Here is a 15,439-nt window from a genome sequence, read left to right on the forward strand (position 1 = left end):
ATGAGAATCTCGATACATGTGCAATTCGTGTATCACCCACCACCCAGTCCCGAGAGACCAAACGGCGGATGCCACATTCGGTGTCGGAGCCACCATACTAACTAATATATAAATCATATTATCAGGGTATGAATTAGAAGTGATTTAGTATTCACAAGTTTAGCAAGTAAAATATATTAATATTTTTTTGAAAATGATTTGGAAAAATCTACAGAAAAACTACAAGAGTTTCCCCTAAAAATTAAGCTTGCCAAACATGTGAATACAAAACACTCCCAAATTCAAAATCCAATAATCAACACAACACAAACAATACTTCTATAACTTCATAACTATGTAATCTCTCATTAGCATCATAATAATCATCAACTAAATGCATTCATTTGTATATCAAGTCCTAATAATCCAAACATGCCAACCAACTTAGAAAATATTTTATGTCCGATCATTAAATAAGTCTCATGCTTAATTCCAAATATCTACACCAAAATAATTTATAATAATATGCTTAAGTTATAATTCGAATAACATATTCTCCATATAGATAATAATTATATATACCATAATTCTTAATTATTTAAGACTAATTCTAATACTACCCAAATAGTCTCTTCTATTCTGATGCTACTCTTCTGGTCTTCGAGCAGCAACCACGGTCTTCAACCTGCGCATGATAAAAATCAACGCGCTGAGTTTTATACTCAGTGGTGCTCATAAATCACATACTTATCAATGTTGCGATGGCAACATACTTAGAACATAAATTTCATAAAAAGGCTCACAATCATAAAATTATTTGAACATTCAACATGCATATACTTTTATAGCAAAAGAAATATCTAACCAAACTTACAATTTGATACATCTATAACTTCGTTCTTTCATATCATATATTCATTACTTTAGACATTAATTTTATCAATAAGCATGCCATTTATTTTAAAACTATGTACCAAATTATCATGCTTTAAAGATTCATTGAAAAACATAATCATTTATTCCTATACTAAGATCAACTAGAATAATATAATCTCATTAATTTAATTTCCTTAAAAATATTTTCTAAAGGGGCTCGCATACATTTAGGAGAAAATGAAGCAGATAAGATTTCATAAACTTACTCATAATGACCTTATATGCCAACATAATCATAAGGGCTTCAAAAGCCTACCATAACATATGGAGCGCGTCCGCTCTAACATATGGAGCGCGTCCGCTCTAACATAAGGCACCCACATGCCTAGCATATGATCATAGCTTCATATCATAATGACATCAAATGCCGAGCATGCTCGTCTTACATAATAAATCAAATCACACATCAAATTCACACAAGTATATTAGAGCCCAAGAACATATCTTTATTATTATTTTTAATTCATAACATTTCTCATAAAATTCATTTTCCTTAATCTTCTTGAAATCATATTATATGCTTAGTTTAGAACTCAAGTAATTCACCAAAGTTTCAAGCTTAAGCATAATATCTCATCATAGGACATTCTTATCATAAAGAATACTTTTCAAACTTATGTCTTATATTCATCAAATATTCCTAAAACATACAAATAATCAAGAGAATTTCATCACACATAAGTTATACATACCTTTATCCAAATAAACCTATGATTCAAGTCATAGGAAATTCCTCATTTCTTAAGGTATAGTATAGCATTTCATCCAAAGCATTTTATCATTTAAAGGTATATCATAATCCCAAAAGATGATTTTTCCTATGTTATGGCATAAGTAGTGTTAGATACAAATTCAAATGGCACAACAGAATTCCACAATTAGTGGATCTGATATCAATGCTGATATCAATGTAGTTAGTTGTTGTATAATGCAAATCTTTTCTCTAATACTCTTGTATAAATGTCATATACTATTAATGAAAATTCATTGAGGTTTTCTTCCAAATCATTCTTCTTCCTATCCTAACAAGTAGAAAAAAGTCTCATATTTAATTCACTTAGGCAAATCAACTCTCTGATCATTGTAACATCATGCATTTGGTCTTAGCAGCACATTCATAATATCATTTCACCTTATTAGACCTTAACATGTCAAATCCCCAAATTTTAGCTTACTTTAATCATAAAAAAATTATGACAGACAAAAGATACAAGATAGAAATTTCTACCATCATGCTAAATACTCATAAAGCATCATTTTAAGAGCATAAACAAGCAAAGAAAATAAGAAAAACTTAAGGCCATTTTTCCTTAATAGGTTCGGCCTCTTTTGATGTAGAAGAGGAAAATGTTTTCATCTTCAATTAAATATATAGTCATGCTTAGAAATCACCCAAGAGCATATTTATTCAATCAAAATTTAACAATTGAAACATTTCATACAAAATTCTCAATTTTCACATAACAACATAAATTCTCAAAATTCAAAAATTGAAAGAGGAAAATTGTATTTATGAACACTAACCTCAAAACAAGTTTTAACAAGCTTAGATTAAAGCTCTCTAAGCTTTAAACCTTAGCTTTCCCTTTGTCTTTGGTGGAGAGTTCTCCCACCTATATATAAAAGAAATCCAAAAATTATAACCAAGAGAACAAGTAAAAGAAAATTTTGGAGCATGAATATGCTAAAAGAGGAATCTAAACCCAAATATTAGAAAGAAAATCATCAAAACACTTACTTGACTTAAGTAGGAAATTCTCAAATTTCTTGGATTCTAATACCAAAAATCACTTCCCACGCTTTAATTCTCCAAGGTTAATCACTTATTTAAGGTTTAATGGAGTGAAATTTATATGTTTAGTAAGTAGGAAATGAAGAAAAATGGAGAGGAGGAGAGGAGAGGAAGATGAGGACACCAAAGAGAAGGAGAAAAAGAAGAAAAAGAAAAAGTGATTACTCGATTGGATAAGCTTTGACTTATATAGTCAATAAGAGCATTTTAATCATTTCCACTATTTCCTTAAAAAGTGATATTTGGGTGGTCAAGATAAGTTAATGGTACTCTAATATAATGGCTAAAATATTCTTCATTAAATTCTTTTAAAATATTATTTATCCTTATAAAATTCTTAAATTTACTCCATAAAAATAATTTCTCAAATTTCTATCCTTAATAAAACACTATAACTCATTATTCACTAATTATCTAAATTCTCCAAATAAATTCATTACTTATTTTTTCCGGACTGAAAAAATACCAATTCATAAACCGTACTATTCACAAACCGATAAACTATGTATCAAGACACCTATTAGATAAACAAAAACAAAGGAATTTAAATAAAATTAACAACTTGTGTCTTAATTTTGGAAAAAAATTAAAAATACAAAAAATAAGGATTTATTAAGTCATTAAAACAGAAATAATTCAAAATACTAAAATGATGATTTTTACTTGATAATACAAGAAAACGAACACATACAAACGAGCAAATAATCATAAATCATATAGCTTCCAAGCATCTATTCAACTATGGCCTTTCGCTAACCATTACTTAACTGGGCACATTAAAATCTGGGCAATTTTCTTATGCTCTTGTTAAACGGCATGCTCCTATCTTACAACCACATACAAACTATATTATATAGCAAAGGTAATCAGCTTTTACATTGTAGCTATGCCCCATCAAGTCGAGTCTTTCACATATGCTCCATCTCCTCTTCCTCCTCGTCTTCGTATTCACCCTCCTCATCAGCAGTAGCATCCTGGTACTGCTGGTACTCGGACACAAGATCATTCATATTGCTTTCAGCTTCTGTAAACTCCATCTCATCCATTCCTTCACCAGTATACCAGTGCAAAAAGGCCTTCCTCCTGAACATGGCAGTGAATTGCTCACTCACTCGCCTGAACATTTCTTGGATGGAGGTTGAATTTCCAATGAAGGTGGATGCCATTGACAGCCCCCTAGGTGGAATGTCACAAACACTAGATTTCACATTGTTGGGAATCCACTCAACAAAGTATGATGAGTTCTTGTTTTGGACATTGATCATCTGCTCATCCACTTCCTTGGTGCTCATCTTTCCGCGGAACATGGCAGAGGCAGTGAGGTACCGACCATGCCTTGGATCAGCTGCACACATCATGTTCTTGGCATCCCACATTTGCTGAGTCAATTCTGGGACTGTTAAGGCACGGTACTGCTGAGAGCCACGAGAGGTCAAAGGAGCAAAACCAACCATAAAGAAGTGGAGACGAGGGAAGGGGATAAGGTTCACAGCAAGCTTTCGGAGGTCAGAGTTGAGTTGACCAGGGAACCTGAGGCAGCAAGTTACTCCACTCATAGTTGCAGAGATCAAGTGGTTTAGGTCACCAACTGCAACAGAAATTAAACTAAAAGAGTTCACATTTTATAGAATATCCAACCAGAAATTACTGCACTAAAGTATCAAATGTAAAACTGCACCTGAAATTAGACAAGCACCTAAGAATTCCATGAACAATTAGCAGCTTTTTTACATGTCACAATAATATTGCAATGCAAGTGTGCATATTTAATTCTAACTTTCCACTAATTAGAATGATGTTTGATGTCCATTATAACTTGCACAAAGAGTTCACAAAAATTCGAAACCCAAGGAAACATTCATTCACTATATCTCCTGAACTTGCAAATGGACAGCATCAAGTTTCTAACTGATGAATAATACATTAACAGAAATATTAAATATCCAAGGCAGAGGAAATTAATATTTCCACTCTGTCCCGATGTTCTAAAGTAAGAAATTGAAATATCCTTTAGACTGTAAGCATTGACAGCCTGTCACATAAAAACATTGCATCAGTGTGACAAGATTGGATACATCAATGTCATGTTCATCACGAACCAAGGAATATAAAGTGATTTATATGACTGAAACTGTACAAGCCAAGTGGTCCTTACACTCATTAGTAACATTTTAAGCATTACTCATGACTGCCCACAACCTAATAGCTCGTGGCCACAAATCACTAAAATAGGATGCTAAAACAAACAATGACCCTGACGCCGATTCATTTTACTGATGTGAATCAAGAAAATTTAGAATCCAACACGATATCAATAGGAGAAAATTGGAAAAGGAAAATAACAGTTGTCCCAAAGGGATGAGTAATATAGAAGTTCATACATCATTGTGAGCTGGGTCCCATTAATATGACTCACAACCTATCATAAGAACATGCTAAATAAGTAAAATGAAAAGATCATTTCATCAGAAACCAGCTGGATTTCACATTACTATAGATGCAACTAAAGAAAATTAAAGGCAATAATTGCAACTGCAATACCCTCCGGGAAGAAACAAATCAGCTACTTCTGCTGGATCTCTAATTGAACTACATTATCATATCATTTGACAGCCATAAATATAGATGGGAATTCATCTTTTACTACAGATCGTCAAACCAAATCAATAAATTGTTCCAAACTTCAAAAAATAAGACAATTATCCAATTAGCCGAACCACAAACAAGCTACTGGCATATGGAATTAACCATTCTTAGCAAAACCAATCAGATTTACAAACTAAAAGCCTCTAATATAATGAATATTCATCTTCTACTGCAAACCAATTGAACAAGAACCAGATCAATAAACCAAATCAACAAATTGTTCAAAAACTATGCAAATCGAGGAAACAACCAACTAGCAAAAATCAATCAAATGTCCCAACTTTAAGTCACATTTACTTACAACTGGGAGTTGTGAGTTTAAGAGTCCTGAAACAGATATCATACAAAGCTTCATTATCAAGAACCATGCACTCGTCTGCATTCTCTACAAGCTGATGAACAGAGAGTGTAGCATTATAAGGCTCGACCACTGTATCAGAAACCTTTGGCGAGGGAAATACAGAGAAAGTGAGCATCATCCTATCAGGGTACTCCTCTCGGATCTTTGAAATTAGCAAAGTTCCCATTCCAGAGCCAGTTCCACCACCCAAAGAGTGGCACACTTGGAAACCTAAACAGGCAACAAAATCAAACTCAAAAAATTCAGATGCAAATTATACAAAATCGAGATCAACATCGAAAAGCAAACAAATGCTAACCTTGAAGACAGTCACAATTCTCAGCTTCCTTTCGAACAACATCAAGAACCGCATCAATAAGCTCAGCACCTTCAGTGTAATGGCCCTTAGCCCAGTTATTACCAGCACCAGATTGTCCAAAAACGAAATTATCAGGTCTAAACACTTGTCCATAAGGACCAGTCCGTACACTGTCCATTGTTCCAGGCTCCAAATCCATAAGAACAGCACGGGGAACAAATCTACCACAAGAGGCTTCATTGAAGTAGACATTGACACGCTCTAGTTGCAGATCGGAGCTTCCGACGTACTTACCAGTTGGGTCTATTCCATGCTCGTCGCAGACCACTTCCCAAAATTTGGATCCGATCTGATTACCGCATTGTCCTCCTTGAACGTGAAGGATCTCCCTCATTTTTCACCTGTAAAATTCAAAAATCAGAACAGAAACTATTCACAGAACAAATCTGAAACGAAATCCAAAGTTTTGACCCAAACAGAGAAGAGAAGTACCTTAGATCTGAAGTAAAGTATAGATTCAAAAATTGTAAAATGAGAGAGTGAGATTTTTGTGAGAAATGAGAGTGGTAAAGAGGGGATTATATATAAATTGGAGTCGGATCGGAGGGTGACGTGGGTTCCCTCCCGTTTTGTTCAGATCCATTTCGAGCCGTTGGATGACGAAAATGGATGGTTCAGATAATTGGATGGTTTTCGTATTTAAATTTATATGAATTTATAAGACATATATGCCCTTAGAAGTTAGAAGTGACTGGAGTGGGCCTTTGACTTGATTTTGAATAATGTACTAAGGAAGCTGCATTATTCTTGTTTCTGCTGCAGTCCTGCCGGCTAATCACTCGATCCAACGGACCCAACTTTCCCATTCAATTCAACACCTTTTTACTTTTTTCTTTTTTTTTTTAACAAAAATTAAGAAAATATTCTACTAATTTAATTTTAGAAATAACTAGATAAATGTCTGCGAATTGCTAAATTTATTGTGCGCTGTGCTTTATTGAAAAAATTTTTAGAAATAATTTTAATTTATTGTAAATGAATAATAAAATAATTGAAAGTATTTTAGATAAAAATAAATTTGAGTTACACTTGTATAAATTTTCAAATCTTTTAAATTTATAACTATATCTCAAATTTTACATCCTAATAAAACACCTACTATGCATTTTTATGAATTTAGAAATTATAAAATAATATAATTTCATGAAGCAATAAAAATAAATACTCTTAAATTTTGATTATAAAGAAAAAACCACAATAATGACGCAATTAGCGATATATCCATGAGTCTCTTCTCCTAGCCCTCAAAATTAACAAAACCCTGTACTTCTATTTTGCACTTTCTGCATTCTTGATCATGCATCAAGTATGGAGACCCAATCTTACAAAAAAAATCAAAATATATTAAAAAGTTCAAAAATTCAACTAAATAAAAATAATGGAGCAAAATTCTAAGAGATAATTAAAAATTACAGACCTGAGCTTGAGTTGTTTCGATGCGATGCCTGGCTAGAGGAAGGAAACGCTGAAACAGTGCTTCAACAATCAACTTCGCAGCGCTTCCAACTTTCATCTTCGTAGTAATTTAGTATGCGCTTACAACAAAAATCACTCTCAAAGGCCCAAAACACGAAAACTTAGACCCATTGCTTTGTATTATTGACATTTGAACTAATAAATACTCATTTATACATTTCTAACCAAATGTGAAAGTTTTCCTCCAAAAGATAACAGTAAATAACTCACTTTTTTAACATTAGTACCCCATAGAGAATTTGAAATAAAAGTGAGTAACATCATAATAATTTTGCAAAAAATATGCAATAAAAATGTTAATTAAAATACAATTTAGAAATTTAAGTATATTTACCAAATTATAATTTGCTAACTAATGTAGTAGAGATGAATATTATGAGAGCAATTTTGAATATTCCATTTGTAATAATGTGGTCGCCTCCCTTTTACCAAATAATTTACGTCCCGTGATAAGCTTCAAAACTATAAACATCCTATTGAAAGTATACTGACCAGACATGGCCTCCTCAAGTGCATCATATCTAGATCTTGCATCATTGTTTAGTGCTTGCAAGTCAAAAGAGACTTGAAAATTTCAGCATGTACCATATGTTTTATCAAATTAAAAATAATGCAGAAAATGATCAGTCACCTACAATAATGCAAAAAATGATCAAATTAAAAACTATCAATATATGCATGCAAACTCATTTTACAGGAATCAACTAATCTAATTGTGTCTAGCCTTGCAATTCTACCACAGATTATAAATGTGAATGTTCAGCCTCTCATCGAATATATAGATATAATAAGATGTAGATAAAAGTTGATTAAAATTTGAAACTGCTTTCATTCGCGATAAGATACAGTAGTTGATGAAAGATGAGATAAGATATAGTTATTATATGGAAATAAGAGAAAGATAAAAAAAACTTATAGGAAAAAAGGAAAAAAAAGATAAAAAGAAAAAACTCAAAATATTCCTAGAAAAAGGAAATATAGAATGCAGAAAATTTAGAGTGACAAGTCAGCATTTTCAAACTAATTTTTTGCTTCATGATTATATATATATATATGGATTACTAAATAAATTCTTCTAATTAATACTCAATTAATTAAAATAAAGTTTAGTGCAAATATATATGACGAGAGTATATAGTATGTATTTTAGCATAATTATGCTTAGTATTATGTTGCAACTTTATACATAATTTTGAATTATTAGTATTTATTTATCGATTAAGTATAGTTCATGTGACTTTTGTGAACAAATGCTTTAATTTGAGTAGTTTCCAACATTTTCATAATTTTGATATTTGCCGTGTAATTTAGGATTTTTCTAGAGTTGTAGATGTCCAAATGTCATACAATATGAGCCATTGGAAAGCTAGGACGTAGGGCTACAAATGATAAGAATAGACCAAGGCCCAGTTAAGCTCTTAAGGAGTTCAAAAATAGCTGGAAATCTGAAACGTAAGTTTAGATTTTGAGTTAAATGTTGTGAGAATGGGTGATGGAAGTATTCCTACCTTTGAACTTAAAAAGATGATTGAGAGGATTGTCATTTCCAGTCTAGAGAAACTTCTCCACTCTGATAAGGGGAAAGAGCACGTTAACATCAAATACGATGAGAAGAAAGGAGAGTTAGAAAAGAAGGAACAAGCTAATGAGACATGGCAAGATGAGGAGTCCTTTACCAAGAAGGTGACAAACAAGAATTCCGAGTCTGAGGTTGTGCACCATCTCATTTTGTGTGCCACCCGATCTGATTTTATAAAAATAGGCCCAGCCCTATTTTGGGGCCACCAGTGACATTTTTGCCACATAAGCCCTAAAATAGGGCCACACATTCCCATTTGCTTATAAATAGGGCATAGGGATTTGTGTAGAGGAGGATTTTTGGGAAACCTTAGGGAAATTGTTGCATTTTCAAAACTCAACTCAAAATCAAAGCTAAACTTGTGTTTCTCTTTGGTTTAAATCATGATTCATTGATTTCCAATCATAAAAAACCTTAAGGATTCATTGAAAATCCCAAAAACACGTAGATCTAATCCTAGATTCGGATTACTAGATCAAAAACTCAACTTTTGGATTTCTTCGTCCATTCTCACTAAAAACCTTGGAAAATCTGCAAAAAGATAGTTTCTGAGGGCCTTTAATCCATTTTCCCATCTCTTTTCCTTTTTCTTTTGGTGTTAAATCACCATTTTTGAGTTTGGTTGTAAGGGAAACCAAGGACCAACCAAAAAAGGCTTTCTGTGCCAAAGTGGAGTGCTGATAGTTGCAGTGGTGCAAGCCACTACACGCCACAAGCAAGTGGCTCTCGCCACTTCATCATAGACCCACCCCTGTTGGCTCTGTTCCAATCTGGAACCTTCCGGATCAAGGAAAGGCCTAACGCCACTACGTGTGGCGCACACCACACCTATGTGGTGCACCACTTTACCTGTGGCACTAGGCACTTCATTTAAGAGGTCTAGAACGTTAATAATTAATAAAATCATCCCAATTTGGATATCCAGTGGCAAAGTTCCAGCCTTTATCAGTTTGAAATGCATTTTTGTTCAAAAATGGACTTAATAAACATCAATAAATAAGATTTTGAGTAGTGATGGGTGTATTTGTTCATCATTCATGATGAATATTAAGGCCTTGAACTCTAATCTAGCTCTAATATTTAATTATTGCCTTTTAAATTAATGTTCTTTACTTTCAAGCACTTTAATATTTTGTCCTTTAAATTTATGCCCTTTTATTCATTGTATTATGATTATTGTTGCACTAACCCTTGAACATAAACATGCATCATTTAATCATTTGTTGAATGAATGAATGTGGTATGATTTTGTGTATGGGATTGTGATTCTGAGAAAGTTATTTGTGTTGTATTTATGTTTGATGAATGCTTATTTATTGCTTTGTTTTTATTTTGTATTTTGGCTAAATGTAAAGGTTCCTATTTGGATTCCTATAATTGCTTGTTTGTAATATTAATTGGGTTGAGAAATTTTGGTGGGTTAAAGGGTACATTGTATTAATAGGAATTGGTTTGTAATCCTTTCTCCTCCTCCTTTCTTTGTAGATGCTTTATTTTATGTTTTGTGGATGAGTTCGTGTGTATGACATTTCTTCAAAAATTGAATTAAAACCATTTTCCATCTCGATTCTAGTTGATCGTATTATTATTCATTGTTTAATTAATGGACAATGAGGAGGCCAATTTAACCGCGCGATATGGGTGCCTAACACCTTTCCAATATTGTACCTAACTCCCGAACCCTATCTCTGGTTTAAAACGGAGTTAGGCGACTCTAAAAAAAAAAAACACTTACCAAAGTAAGAGACCTTTTTACAAATCCTTTTTCAAAAGAATCGTCATTTTTAAGGATTAATAAAACGGGTTTAATAAAGAGAAAATCACTTTGTTAAATAAAATCAACCAAGCCTGTTCGGATTTGATTCTTCTCTCATTTCATGGAAAAATCGCACACATCCTCAACCTGGCTACTTCGCTACGGATCGAACCCAGAATCTCTGGTTTTCGGTTTTAGGTTCAAGTAAAGAGTTGACTCCAAAAGTTATCCACTTGTTCACAATCTTTAATAATACTATTAACTTTAAATATAGTTTACTTTTTGTACTTATAAATGTCATTCATGCATTTATCTCTTCTTAGTCTCTTTTCTACCCTAAACCCTAAAGGTGATATTGGGGGTTGAGATCTTTTCACTCTACTAGACTGTAGCGATTCGTCACTAATATAGACCACCCATAAGTTAAGTACTTTTTGGTATGTCAAAAGAATTAGAACAATCTGTTATCACCATTTGCTTAGAAAAAAAGCAAAATAGGAGGAAACAACCAATTCTCGCTTATGGAACCCAAGATTTTATAAACCATACCAAAGCTCATGTAGTTAACCTTAGTTCCTTCCTTCTAGGATTAACATAAATGCAATAGGCGTCTGTCCAAAGCCCCATGATGGTTTATGGGCCCAACCAATATGTCTTAGGGTTCTTGAGAGACCTATGACCTTGAATCGTGTGTGGGAGATATAAGGGTGGAGATCATGCATTTAACTCCCGTTCCCCCTTTGTTTGTGTATACTTGTGTTATGATTGTGTTGTGTTTTATTCCTGCATCACTTAACTTATTGTATTATAGCCATATAGGAGTATTTTATCATGATTCGATCCTGACAATCGAAGCGCCGAAGGGTGAAGGAATTAAGAGAAGTGCTGGAAGCAAAATGAGCCAAACGAGCTCTTTCCAATGGTGACTACAAGGTCGAAGCTCAAGTGCCTAAGAGGGAAGTTCCTTCGATTTCGATACCAACTAAAGAAGACCAATTAGAAGAGGCTCATCAACTTTTGTTTGAAATTAAGTAAGCACAACTTGAAGCCATCACTCTCTTTCAAGGTGTAGAGACGCGTTTCACGCACATGTGCAATATTGCCAATCGCCTTATAGAAATTGGGCACTTCACTCTAGAGGATGCTAAGCCATATCAAACCTCTTAGACTCTAAGTTTCAAAAGTTGTAAATACTTATTTAGGGCCAAAAGAACTACCAATGTAAAAAAAAGTCAACTTTTGGAAAGTAAAGTTAGTCTATTTTTAGCCAAATATTGCTAATGCCAAAAGGAAAAGAAAGTAAAGAAAAAAAAAAAGAAAAAAAGAACTCAAATGTATATAAATAAAGAACCTTGCTTAAGTACTATCACACTTGAGGCAAAAAGAAAGAGATACAAAAAATAATAATATAATAAGCAAAAGGTCATTATAAATATTTAGCTACAAAGTAGGGCACGTTTTAATCCTATCATTTCTCAAGAGCCCATCTTTGATCTTGGTCTCGAATAGCTGTGATAAAGCCATGATGAAATATAAAATTAATTGCATTTTACAATGCTCTGATTGTGTGATTGCATTTTTGTATGTCATACCATATTCATCCATCCACGCATACATGCATCATGTGGCATTTCTAACATTTATTTTGTGCAATACAAATAGCGCCACGAAGAGAGAAAGCTCCTCAAGAGATTAATTGGTTAAGAGCGGACAATCACTTGGTTAGAGTTGAAGAACCCTCAATCCCCTCCGACCTTCCCGATTCAGTTTGTACCAGTTCTTTAGGCTCCTGTATTGAGATTAAGAACCTCCTGATTCAAGTAGATTTGTTAGTTTCAACTTCTACTTCCGTGGATAACATGGGTGATACCAGTATTCCCGTCTCGGGTATTGAGAAAATTGTGGAAAAGATAGTAGCGGGCAGTCTTGAGAAGCTCTTACTGTCGGATAAGGGTAAAGACCATGTGATAGTAGAGGACGATGAAGCCAAAGGCGAATCTGAAAGAAAAGAGGACATGGATGACACATGGCAAGATGAGGAATTCTTTGCCAAGAAAATACCCACTAAGAAGGCCGAGTCTGAACCAGTCATTTTAGAAAAGTTTGAGAAGCTAGACAAGAAACTAGAGAAGCTTCATGTTTTCATGAAGTCAAAGGGATGGATCAATATGTAGATATTGACGACGATGATGATGATGAAGAGCTTGAGCTGAAGAATAGCATTCCTCTAACCTACAAAGTGCCTAAGGTGGCAAAATACGGTGGTATGGGCGATCCCATGGTGTATGTCATACAATATAAGGCAGTAATGGAGTTGGTGGGTCTGCCGTCAAGAGAGATTCTGAAGATGTTCCCCATATCCTTAACCGAGTCTGCTTAGACTTAGTATTACAATTTGGAGAAAGAGGTGAGAAGGGACTAGAATGAGCTCACTACGGTTTTCTTAAAAGAATATGCTTATAACCTTCAGATGAGCGTCAACCTGAGGGATTTGAAGCTACTATTCAGAAAAATGACGATACCTGTACCGAGTATATGGTTAGGTGAAGAGCCAAGGCCACGCAAATGAGAAATCGTCCTGATGCTAAGGAGCAGCTCAAAATCTTCATTAAGGGGACCATGCTAGCTTTTCGAGAAAAGTTGTATTACATGGCTCTGATTGAGTTTTCATAAGTTTATGAAGTTAGGATCGCTATAGAGGACAAGATAAGAGAAGACAAGGAGTATGGGAACCACTCTGGGAATTTTAACGAGTCTAGATTCCAAGGGTCATGCCCTGAGCACAAGCAAGAACACCACAACAACTACACTAGATCTGAGGGCCACCAGTATGCAGCAAAGGAGATTCTCTAATTTCGGTACTCCTCTCTCAAAGGTGTTTGAGAAAGTCAAGTTAGTGGATTTGTTGCAATCACTAGCACCGAGACCTCCTCTAATACCTTTGCCAAAGAACTTCAACCATAATGCTTACTGTCAGTTTCACCAAGGCAACGGTCACACTACCAACCATTGTCTTCGGTTGAGACATGAAATCCAGAATCTTATTGATGAGGGCAAGGTAACATATCTGAAAAAATCAAGGTCAACTACAAGAACCAATCCATTACCAAACTTTTGCACTGTGCTGCCTCCTAAAAATCTCCACATGGTTGAGTCTGGTAAGCCTCCCGAGGAGGTGATGGCCGAGTTTGAAGAAGAAGAGGAGGAAAGAGAGAAAGAACAATTGTTAAAGCAGATCTTTGTGAGGGTCTTGAACGTATGGGACACTAGTGATTAGGAATGGTAAAATCAGAATGATAAAGTGTGGATGGAAAGCGAGGATGAGTTGATTGTGAATCCTGTTACTCTTGATGTTTGGGGTAAGAAGCTAAAGTAGTGAATCATATGACCCATAGTGGTTGAGTGTACCAACAAGACATGATAAAGCCGAGAGAGGAAAATGAGAAAGATAGCGCATCAGCCATGCCGAAGAAAGATGTTGAAGATGATGCATTAATCAAACAACTAAAAAGAACCCATGCTGATATGAGCATGTGGGACCTATTCGTCTCTTCTAAGAAACACTAAGAGGCTTTGTTTAAAGTTATGGTCGAGATTTCAGTCTCGTCATCCATTTCAACTGCTGATTTTGTAAGGCTGGTTCAACATAACCCCCTTACAATCACCTTTCTGATGATGAGCTTCCTCCCAAGGGAAGGAATCACACCAAGGCTTTGTTTATAAAGGCAGAAGTGAGAGTTAGGATAATAGGAAGTGTTATGATTGATGATGGGTCAACTTTGAATGTTTGTCCATTAAAACTTCTATCAAAGTTCAAGTTGGAAGTGTCAGATCTAGAACCTGCAGATGTTATCATTTGGGCTTATGATGATTCTAAGAGACATATGGAAGGCACATTCAAGACTGTAGTGAAAGTGGGACTGATTGAAAAGGAGACAGAATTCATCGTGATAGACATTCCCCCAACATTTGCCTTACTACTTGGGCGCGCATGGTGCCATTCTTTGGGAGGTATGCCATCTACGCTACACTAGAAAATTAAGTTTCCATTTAATGGTGAGATCATCACCATTCCTGCTGCTAGTGAGAGAAGTGTAGCTATACTGAATATCGACAAGTAGGTCATTCTCCCATGGATTGGCTTGCAGATTGCAGTCCTAAGTACCGACATGGCCCGCTATGTCCAACATCATGAAGAAGATGAACTTTGAGGAAGGGAAAGGACAAGGAAACCACCAATAGGGTATTACAAAATTACCAGAAATTCACACCCAGAGGAACCACCTTGGTTTCAAGTATGGAAGCACACTAGAGAAAACATTCGCCTGGTTAGACATGGATGGACGTTTCGTCCGTTCGTGTGAGCATTTCTCTCCATGTCCACCAATAGAGCCCTTTGAGCATAATGCGAAGACATAACCTGTCCTAGAGATTTTTGTTGATGTTATCAAGGTCCTAGCGGTTCAGCCTAGAGGATGAGAATTTGAGCTTGAGAAGAAGGAAGAGAAGGAAGAAGAAAATGAATCACAAGAAGAGGGGATTGAAGGGCCAAAAGC

The 15,439-nt window shown here is 34.8% G+C and overlaps 2 protein-coding genes and 1 long non-coding RNA gene across 3 annotated transcripts; 1 reads left to right on the forward strand and 2 right to left on the reverse strand.

Moving 5' to 3' along the window:
- Positions 1-388: 388 nt before the first annotated feature.
- Positions 389-2,859, reverse strand: LOC110011028 (uncharacterized). Its single transcript, XR_005176971.2, has 3 exons — positions 2,654-2,859; positions 2,440-2,528; positions 389-664 (listed from the first exon to the last, which is right to left on the reverse strand). It is a non-coding gene; the product is annotated as an uncharacterized LOC110011028 (long non-coding RNA).
- A 480-nt stretch (positions 2,860-3,339) lies between these two features.
- Positions 3,340-6,656, reverse strand: LOC105649254 (tubulin beta-5 chain). The gene is made up of 4 exons (XM_012235844.4): positions 6,505-6,656; positions 6,013-6,413; positions 5,655-5,924; positions 3,340-4,295 (listed from the first exon to the last, which is right to left on the reverse strand). The coding sequence occupies exons 2-4, from the start codon at positions 6,404-6,406 to the stop codon at positions 3,616-3,618; spliced, it is 1,344 nt and encodes a 447-aa protein (XP_012091234.1). The 5' UTR covers positions 6,407-6,413; positions 6,505-6,656; the 3' UTR covers positions 3,340-3,615.
- Positions 6,657-13,608: 6,952 nt separating this feature from the next.
- Positions 13,609-14,917, forward strand: LOC149498254 (uncharacterized). The gene is made up of 2 exons (XM_089717270.1): positions 13,609-14,139; positions 14,576-14,917. Exons 1-2 carry the CDS (start codon positions 13,609-13,611, stop codon positions 14,915-14,917), a joined length of 873 nt encoding a protein of 290 aa, XP_089573396.1.
- Positions 14,918-15,439: the final 522 nt, after the last annotated feature.

This window comes from Jatropha curcas, chromosome 2, assembly GCF_041381405.1.
Source record: "Jatropha curcas cultivar XTBG-Jc1 chromosome 2, XTBG_Jcur_1.0, whole genome shotgun sequence".
NCBI lineage: Eukaryota > Viridiplantae > Streptophyta > Magnoliopsida > Malpighiales > Euphorbiaceae > Jatropha > Jatropha curcas.

Excerpts from the sequence above, each read along its gene's own strand:
- LOC105649254 (XM_012235844.4), bottom strand. The coding sequence starts at position 6,406 with ATGAGGGAGATCCTTCACGTTCAAGGAGGACAATGCGGTAATCAGATC. Across the intron at positions 5,925-6,012 it reads GAATTGTGACTGTCTTCAAG|GTTTCCAAGTGTGCCACTCT; the intron begins GTTAGCATTTGT and ends TTGCCTGTTTAG. Across the intron at positions 4,296-5,654 it reads TAAACTCACAACTCCCAGTT|TTGGTGACCTAAACCACTTG; the intron begins GTAAGTAAATGT and ends TTTCTGTTGCAG.
- LOC149498254 (XM_089717270.1), top strand. The coding sequence starts at position 13,609 with ATGGGAACCACTCTGGGAATTTTAACGAGTCTAGATTCCAAGGGTCAT. Across the intron at positions 14,140-14,575 it reads TCTTTGTGAGGGTCTTGAAC|GGAAGGAATCACACCAAGGC; the intron begins GTATGGGACACT and ends CTTCCTCCCAAG.